General features: G+C 42.6%; 1 protein-coding gene across 1 annotated transcript; it reads left to right on the plus strand.

Moving 5' to 3' along the window:
* The first annotated feature begins 272 nt into the window (after window positions 1–272).
* Window positions 273–5,727, plus strand: LOC138762368 (inactive serine/threonine-protein kinase 19-like). Its single transcript, XM_069936136.1, is given in 5 exon segments — window positions 273–455; window positions 1,732–1,950; window positions 2,994–3,099; window positions 5,041–5,190; window positions 5,240–5,727. Coding segments are annotated over 5 exon segments (1,146 nt in total).
* The last annotated feature ends 3,598 nt before the right edge of the window (window positions 5,728–9,325 follow it).

The following is a 9,325-nucleotide window of genomic DNA, read 5'->3' on the forward strand; positions in this document are numbered from 1 at the left end:
ATGTTCCAGGGAATACATCCTATTGAAAAAACAGAAAGTTAGGTAGAGGAGGTGGGGTGGCTCTGTTGGTGAAGAATGAAATTCAGGTGATGGAAAGGAAAGACATTGAATCAGGTGGAGTAGAGTCTGTTTAGATAGAGTTGAGAAATTGCAAAGGCAAAAGAACCATAATGGGGGTTATATACAGACCTCCAAACAGTGGCTCTGATGTGGGTATCAGTATAAATAAAGAATTAAGAATGGCCTGTCAGAGTGGTAGTAATACAGTAGTTATGGGTGACTTCAACTTGCAAGTGGACAGGGAAAATCAATTAGGTGTGGGAAAACTAGAGAGTGAGTTTATAGAATGTCTCCGAGATGCATTCATGGAGCAGCTTGTGATGGAACCTACCAGGGGGAAGTTGATTCTGGACTTGATACTGTGCAACGACATGGAGTTGATAAGGGACCTTGAGGTAGGGGTGCCATTAGGTAATAGTGACCATAGTATGATTACTTTTAATCTGCAAATGGAAAGGGAGAAGAAAAGGAAGTCAGAAACATTAGTGCTACAGCTAAATAAGGGTGATTATACAGCTATGAGGGAGGAGCTAGCCAGAATAAAATGGAAGGACATTCTAGCTGGGCAAAAATGGCAGGTATTTCTAGACATTTTTCACAGGATTCAGAATATATTCATTCCAAAGAGGAGGAAAGGCTCTAAGAAGAGCAAATGGCAGCTGTGGTTGACAAAGGAGATCAAGTGCAGTATCAAGTCTAAAAGAAATAAGTATAAGATGCAAAGCAGAGTGGGAGGTTAGAGGATTGGGAAGCCTTTAAAAAAACAACAGAGCAAAACTAAAAAAGTCATTCAGGAGGGGAAAATGAAGTATGAGGGTAAATTGGCAAGTAATATAAAATGGGATAGCAAAAGCTTCTTCATGTTAAAAGGAAGAAATTGGTTAGGACCAAAATTGGGCCCTTAAAAATGGAGAAAGGTGAAACTATCAATGGGGACATGGAGATGGCTGAGGAATTTAACAATTATTTTGCATCTGTTTTGACCAAGGAGGATATAGGTTATGATCAGATAAAGAGTAGGGGCCAAGCAGTATCTAGGGACTTGGTGAAATTACCAAAGGAAACAGAGAATCTGATGGATATTCAGATCTAGAAGCAGGTGGTTGTGAGCAAATTGTTAGAACTGAGGTCTGATAAGTCCCCTGGGCCTGATATGCTGCATCCCAGGATGCTTAGAGAGGTTGCTCTAGAAATTGTGGAAGCACTAGTTGACATTTTCCAAAGTTCTTTATATTCTGGGGAAGTGCCTGCAGACTGGAGAGTTGCTGATGTTGTACCACTTTTTAAGAAGGGAGGGAGAGAGAATACGGGAAATTATAGACCGGTCAGCCTGACGTAGGTGGTGAAAAAGGTATTAAAGGAGAAAGAGCAGAACACTTTGGAAGGAATAATAGTATTGGTGCTAGTCAGCATGGGTTCTTTAAAGGAAAATCTTGCTCGACTAATCTCCTGAAATTTTTCAAAGATGTTACAAAGACAGTGGACTCGGGAGAGCCAGTGGATGTGGTGTACTTGGACTTCCAGAAATCCTTTGATAAAGTCCTAGACAGCAGGCTAATTAGCAAAATCAAGGAGCATGGTATTGGGGGTAGGCTGCTGTCATGGATAGATAGTTGGTTGAGAAATATGAAACAAAGTGTTGGGATAAATGGGTCATTTTCTGGATGGCAGAATGTGACGAGTGGGGTCCCACAGGGGTCGGTGTTGGGTCCTCAGTTGTTTATCATTTATGTAAATGATTTGGATGAGGGGACTAGTAACTACATGTGCAAATTCGCAGATGACACTAAACTGGGTGGTAGTGTGAAGTGCAAGGAAGATGTCAGAAAATTGCAAGGGGACTTGGACAGGTTAGGGGAGTGGGCAGAGAAATGGCAGATGGAGTTTAATGTGAGTAAATGTAAGGTTGTCCATTTTGGAAGTAGAAACAAGAGAGCAGAGTTAAGTGGAGTTAAGCTGGGGAGTGGGGTAATGCAAAGGAATCTGGGCCTACTTGTTCACCAGTCATTGAAAACTAGCATGCAGGTTCAGCAAGCGATGAAGAAGGCAAACGGTATGTTGGCTTTCATAAAGAGGGGATTGGAGAATATGAATAGGGCCCTGGTGAGACCTCACCTGGAGTATTGCATCCAGTTCTGGTCCTCGTATTTAAGAAAGGACATACTTGCTATAGAGGGGGTGCAGCACAGATTTACAAGGTTAGTTCCCGGGATTGCAGGATTGTCATACATGGATAGGTTAGAAAGACTGGAATTATATGCATTGGAGTTTAGAAGGATGAGGGGAGACATGATTGAGGTATTTAGGATTATTAAAGGGCTTGACAGGGTGAAATCAGATGTTCCCAATGATGGGTGAGACTAGGATTAGAGAGCATAGTTTAAGAATACAGGGAAGGCCATTTAACACAGAAATTAGGAGAATTTTTTTTTCCCCAGAGAGTTGAGATCTGTGGAATGCATTGCCACAGAGGGTAGTGGGGGCAGATTCGTTGGATAGATTTAAGAGAGAGTTGGATAAGGCTCTTGTGGGCAGGGGAGTTAAGGGTTATGGGGATAAGGCTGGGATTGGTTACTGAAAGGGAAAGTGTGGGATATCCATGATCATTCCATGATCTGATAAATGGTGGTGCTGACTCGAAGGACCAATTGGCCTGCTCCAGCACCTATTTTGGAGGATGGGAAGAAACCGGAGCACCCAGGAAAAATCCCTGCAGATTATAGGGAGAACGTATAAACCTGACAGACAGTAGCAGATTTGAACCCGGGTCACTGACGCTGTAATAGCGTTGCACGAACCACTATGCGAAGCATGCCACATGTTTGTCATGATGAAACTTTCAAGTGATTGCTGCTCTCAGGATACTAAGGAGATTACTTTTTTGTGTTGATGAAGATCAGCACTTTAATCACTGTTTTTTTATTGACCAATAGTGTGAAGATTTGAGTTATAAGGAGAGATTGGATAAAGTGGAATTGTTTTTGCTGGAGCAAAGGAAGCTGAAGTGTGACATTGCAAAGGCTTATAAAAACCAAAGAGGTAAAGGTTGGTCTGATAGTAACAGCTTTTTTTATCCCCATGATGGAGGAGTGAAAAACTAGAAGACGTAGATTTAAGGTGAGAAGGAAAAAAAATTTGACCACTGGCTCAGAAGGGAAGTCAGGTTGGGGGGGGTGGGGGAGAAGAGGAGAGTGATGGTGATTGAGGACTCATTAGTTAGACAACTGGATAGGAGATTCTGTGAATAAGATCAAGGCTCCCGTTGATATGTTGCCTCCCAGATGCCAGGGTCAAGGACATCTCAGATTGAGTTCATAGCATTCTGGAAGGGAGGGGGAGCAGCCAGATGTTGTACTCCATGTGGGGACAAATGACATAGTTAAGAGTAGGGATGAGGTCCAGAGGAGGGAATATAGAGAGTTAGGAAAGAAGTTAAAAAGCAGGACCTTAAGGGTGGTAATATCGGGATTGATGCCTGTGCCACACGCCAGAGAGGGAAGGAATAGGAAGTTGTGGCAGATGATTACGTGGCTGAAGAGTTGGTGCAGGGCGGCAAGGGTTCAGATTTGTGGATCATTGAGTTCTCTTCTTGGGAATGACTGACCTGTACAAAATGTGAGGGCAGAAAATAGGGTAGAAGGACAAAAGCATGATGCTATGTGCTCTGAGTTGGTGAGGAAGGACAGGCAGGGGACAAAAAAATAAAGGTAGCTAATTAGAGGGTTTGAACTGTATCTATTTCAATGTTAGGAGTATTAGAAATTAAGGGATGAACTTAGAGCATGGATCAGTACGTGGAATTATGATGTTATGGCCATTACTGAAACTTGGTTGGAGGAAGGGCAGGATTGGCTGATGCAGATACCAGGGTTTAGGTATTTTAAAAAGAATAGGATGGGAGGTAGAAAAGGGGGAGGAGCAGCATTACTGGTCAGAGATAGCATTAGGGCTATAGAAAGGGAGGACACTGCAGAGGGACTGTCCACTAGCTCGGCAAATTTTGAAATAGCGTGAGAAGTACAGGGTTGTAATTATAGATGATTTCAACTCCCTAATATTGATTGGCACCTACTGACTGCAAGAGGGATGGATGGGGTTGAATTTGTCAGGTGTGTACAAGAAGGATTCTTGACACAGTATATGAACCGGCTGACTAGATGAGAGGTCATCCTGGAACTGGTTCTGGGTTATGAACCTGGTCAGGTGGTGGACCTCTCGGTGGGGGACCATTTTGGTGACAGTGAATATAACTCCTTTAGCTTCAACATAGCTATGGAAAAGGATAAAACAGTCAAACTGGGAAAGTCTTTAACTCGGGAAGGACTAATTATGAAGGGATGAAGCAGTTCCTTGTGAGAATAAATTGGAAACAGATGCCTAAGTGTGAAGGCACAGAATAATGTGGAGGAAGTTTAGGGATCACTTGAGCAGGGTTCAAAATAGATTTGCCCCAATGGGACAGGGAAAATATGGTAGGAAGAGGGAACTGTGGCTGATGAAACAGGAAGAAGGAAATGCACATTAGTTACAGGAAGCAGGAAATAGGAAGGGCTCATGAGAAATTATAGTACCCAGGAATGAGCTTAAGAAAGGACTTAGGATGTCAGTAGCTGCGGCACGAGAGGGGGCATCACTCGGAGGTCTCGGAGGGGAGGGAAGGTGGCCGCTTTGGGCCCGGGCAGCGAGTATCTGTCAGCATTGATCCCCGTCCCCTATTACTGTACAGGGGGCCTTAGTTTGAAGATCCCACAACCTGGCCACCCTCATCTGGCTAAACTGACTGGGGGGTGAGGGCTGCATAGACTCAGGCCATTTACCTTGGTGTGTACGAAGCCAAGGCTTATGACATTTAAGGGAACATTGAAATGAACTGGAAGAGAAACCAGATACCAGCCATTTTCTGGCAGGTTAAGAGGAGAAAGTTAAGGTCCACAAATGTATTTAATTCATTGGATAATAAAGAAACATAAAAGATTGAAGGTGTGCCAAATGACACCAAATCCGCGCTGATTTTTCTGGCATCCTTGTTTTGTTCCAAGTTGTTTGACAATTCCCTTCTGCCTATTGTCCTGAAGCATCAACTCTACAGCATTGTTAAAGACAAGACCACAGTCGATCGTCAGCTTATAAGTTGTCACTGAAGTGTGTAATGAGATGAAGGATCTGGGAGCTGTTGGAGTCTTCCAGTTTGGATTTGACATGGATGTGTTTGGAGTTGTGTTTAACAAGGATTACAGAAGTAAAGTTCTGGCTGCTACAGCGATGAGGGAGAATGCGGCTAGAGTGCAGAGGTTTCTAGAGACAGTGCTAAACTCTTGCACAGACGTGGGCTTCACTGTGGATCAAATTCTCAAGCAGTTTTCATTTCGGGACCAAGAAATAATGCAACTGGTCAATGCCGGAGTCCTGACAGTATGCAACATTGGAAGCTGGTGGCTTGCAATTCCACGATTTGTGAAGTATTTTGTGAAAGGTCGTTAAACTGTCCTTGGAAGGATCCAGAAAATAAAGTACAATGAGGTCTTGCAGTCTGAGCTAGAAAGTCGGAAAGTAACCTCTGCATTGAAGATAATGATCCAGTATCACATCCATGACATTATTGGAGCAGAGATGGTGAAATGCATCCCAACAACCAGTGGAACTTTATTACACTTGAACAGCATCTGATCAACAGCAAAGCTGCAATTTGACCAAACCTGAGGGACACCGTTCTTGGCAAGGATGGTCCAAATCCCAGGAGAAGTGCCGAAAACAGGAAACACTTTAGAAAGAAGGAATGTTGGCATAAAATGTCAAATGAAAGATCTGTTCATCGACCAAAGGAGGAACTAAATGTTACAGCCTTTAATTGCCAAATCGGTCAAACCGGAATAATAAATATTTATACAAAGTATATCTAATTTAATTTCCTTTTCAAATTTTTTGCTAATTTAATCAACTGAGTCATTTTAATTATCTGCTAATTTTGATGTAATAAATTGATCAATGGAGAAAAAAAATGAAAGGACTTAGGAGAGCTTGAAGTGGACATGAGAAGGCCTTGACATGTAGGATTAAGGAGAACCCCAAGGCATTCTATGTGTATGTGAAGAACAGAAGGATGACTAGAATTAAGGTGGGGCCACTAAAAGGAGGCATCCTTGCCTGGAGGCAGAGGAAGTTGGGAGGTCCTAAATTAATAGTTTGCATCAATATTCACAAGAGAAAAGGACCTTGATCTCACAGAGTTTGTGCTGGACAATGTGGAAATTAAGGAAGGTGAAATGTTAGATCTTCATAAAACATCAAGATTTATAGGTCCCCGGGGCCGGACACAATATACCCAAGCTGCTGTGGGAGGTGAGAGAAGAGATAGCTGGGGAAGTGGCTATAACCTTTGAATCCTCTTTGACTGCAGGGGAGGTGCCAGAGGATTGGAAAATGGCAAATGTAGTGCCCTTGTTTAAAAAAGGTAATAACGAAAATCCTAGGAATTATAAACAAATGAGTCTTATGTCAGTGGTGTGCAAACTTATGGAGAGTATGTTTTTGGCTAGGATCTTTGAGCATTTGGAGAAGTACAGACTACTCGTGCATCGTCAGCATGGCTTTGTGAAAGGAAGGTCATGCCTAAGAAGTCTAATTGAGTTTTTTGAGGAGGTAACAAAAGAAATTGATGAGGGTAGGGAGGTAGACGTGGTCTACATGGATTTTAGCAAGGCATTTGACAAGGTCCCCCATGAGGGACTCGTTTAGAAAGCCATGAGGTGCAGGATCAACATGAGGTGTGGATAAAAAATGGATTGTAGGAAAAAAGCAGAGTATTAGTGGAAGGTAAGTATTCTGCCTGGAGATCAGTGACTAGTGGAGTGCCACAAGGATCTGTTCTGGGACCCCTGCTCTTTGTGATTTTTGTAAATGACCTGGATGAAGAGGTGAAGGATGGGTCAGTAAGTTTGCAGATGACACAAAGTTTGGAGGAGTTGTGGTGTTGAGGGTTCAACTGATCACCCCCTCATTGGCCATTATCCTGGCTCCTACATTTACCAACTTGAGGAAAAGAATGAGAATGCCCATTGAAAAGTTTCACATGGTTTGTTTATCACTGAATTTGTTCTGTTTACAATTTCCATAGTGTGTTGAACTAATGTTTTCCAGATATCTACATGTGTACTACATCATCATTGATCACTTGTGAAGGCTTGTGTGATAGAACAGATTCTATCACCAATGTGTATATGTACAGATTGTAGTGTAGGATGACTGTGATTGGCTGAGGGCATAGCCACGCCTACTGGCAGGTCTTAAAGGATTGCTGCTAGCCAGACCAGGTCATTCTTGACCGGTCGACCTACATGTGATATGCTCCAGTCTTTTGGTTTGGATCAACAAAGCTTTGGTTCTTTCGACACGCTCTACAGCTTGTTAAAGATTTATGGGAATCAATATGTTAAAGTTTTATTCCAGAAAGTTTTTGCACTGCCTTTATTGATTATTTTTGTCTATGTTTACACAAATGTTACACATGACGTTCCAAAGGTTAGCAGCGACTTTATTATAGAGTTCAGATCTTACAGTTGCACCATGTTCCAAGACAAGCAATAAAATTTTATTGACCTTTAAGTGAAATGACTCAGTTATTATCTTCATTTTTGCACAGAAGTGTCATAATAGCCTCACGTATGGCCTGCAGACCACAGCCTCTGTAGGGGATTCTTTCTGGAGGAGGGAGATCAGGTGCAACAGCCCTCCACTCTACCGCGAAGTATTCCTTGCTAAACTCGCAGATATCATGCAAAGCTCAGCAGGTAACCACAACCTCTGACACAAAGATGCGATTAATATCTATTTGTGTTGACAGGCACCTCCAGTGACCTTTGAGATGGCCAAAAGCATTCTCCAAAACCATTCTACCAGAGCTCAGACTGTACTTGAATGTGCTCTTACAGTGATCAATGATATGATGTTGCGTGAACCCCTTCATCAGCCATTTTCTCAGTGGGTAGGCAAGATATTTGACCAAATTTGCAGGTATTTTCATGCCATTAGCATTTCTGGAGACCTGTGATAAAATCAACAAAAGTGTGTGGGTTACCCAGAGCAGAAGGAAACAATGGCAGTGCCAAATCACCATCATGTTCAAAGCAAGGGTCCATCTAACACTTTAGATGATAGTACGTATATGTTAAAGCATCATCACTCACTGTGTCATATTCACTTACATCACTGGGTAATAGATAACCGCCTGCATCCTCAACCATTCTGTAAATGGGAGAATTGAGGTGAGGTGACCTGGCCAACTCACATACACAGTAGTGAAACTGGAACCACAGAAGGGAGAAAGCTAGAGTGACATAATGCTTACATTTTCAAGTGAGAAAAACCGATGGAGTGCCACCTTTTCGATTGTAGTAGGATGTTGGATCATCCTGTGGGGCAATGATGGAAATATGTGTACCATTGATGGGACCAGCACACATTGGATACCTGCCTGTTCTTTCAAATGCCTCCATTGCCTCCTGAAGATGCACCCCAGTCAGCAGCCCTATGAAACATGTCAAGAGGTTTTTTTTTATTGCGGCAGTCACTTGCCTCACCACCATGAATACAGTGGACATACCAACACCAAAAAGACCACTGATGGATCGATACTCTCTAGGAGTGGCATACCACCACAAGGCTATTGCAAGTCTGACATGAGGTTCCAGAGGACCTTGGCATTTCGTGTTCTTACGCCTCAGATGTGGCCCCAGTATCTTAGCAATAAAAGCAAACGTAGCACGAGATATTGGTAGATTCTCACACCACTAGTTATCATCATATTGTTCAATGACTTCATTCCAGAACATGGGTCTCTGAGGTCTCTTTCTCTTTCACATCCTTCTACTATTATGTACCCTTTCAAGATACTTCATTATAACCAAGTGTTTTTTTTTTAATGTGGACTCTTAGCTCAGCCACCCTCTCCTCCTCACAAGGTATCATTAAAATTCTACCACCTGAGATGAAGTCTGTACTGTTTTTTAGAACCCATCATTCTTTGCACCAACTTGCAGATAAGGAGGTTGATAAGACCTGATTGACTGGTGATAGATTTGCACATCTTCAGGACATCCAAAGCGATCTGTCTGAAGTCCACCATTGTACAGAATGAGATGATGTCACTTCTGCCTTTTGCGTGTTGAGTCATTCATACATTTCCGAATGAAGACCTAAAGCTGGGGATAGCTCTTTGCAAGTGTGAAAGTGTGTGGTGTCCCAGTTAGAAGTGGTCAAGTGTGAAAAG

This window comes from Narcine bancroftii, chromosome 4 (assembly GCF_036971445.1).
Source record: "Narcine bancroftii isolate sNarBan1 chromosome 4, sNarBan1.hap1, whole genome shotgun sequence".
Classification (NCBI taxonomy): domain Eukaryota; kingdom Metazoa; phylum Chordata; class Chondrichthyes; order Torpediniformes; family Narcinidae; genus Narcine; species Narcine bancroftii.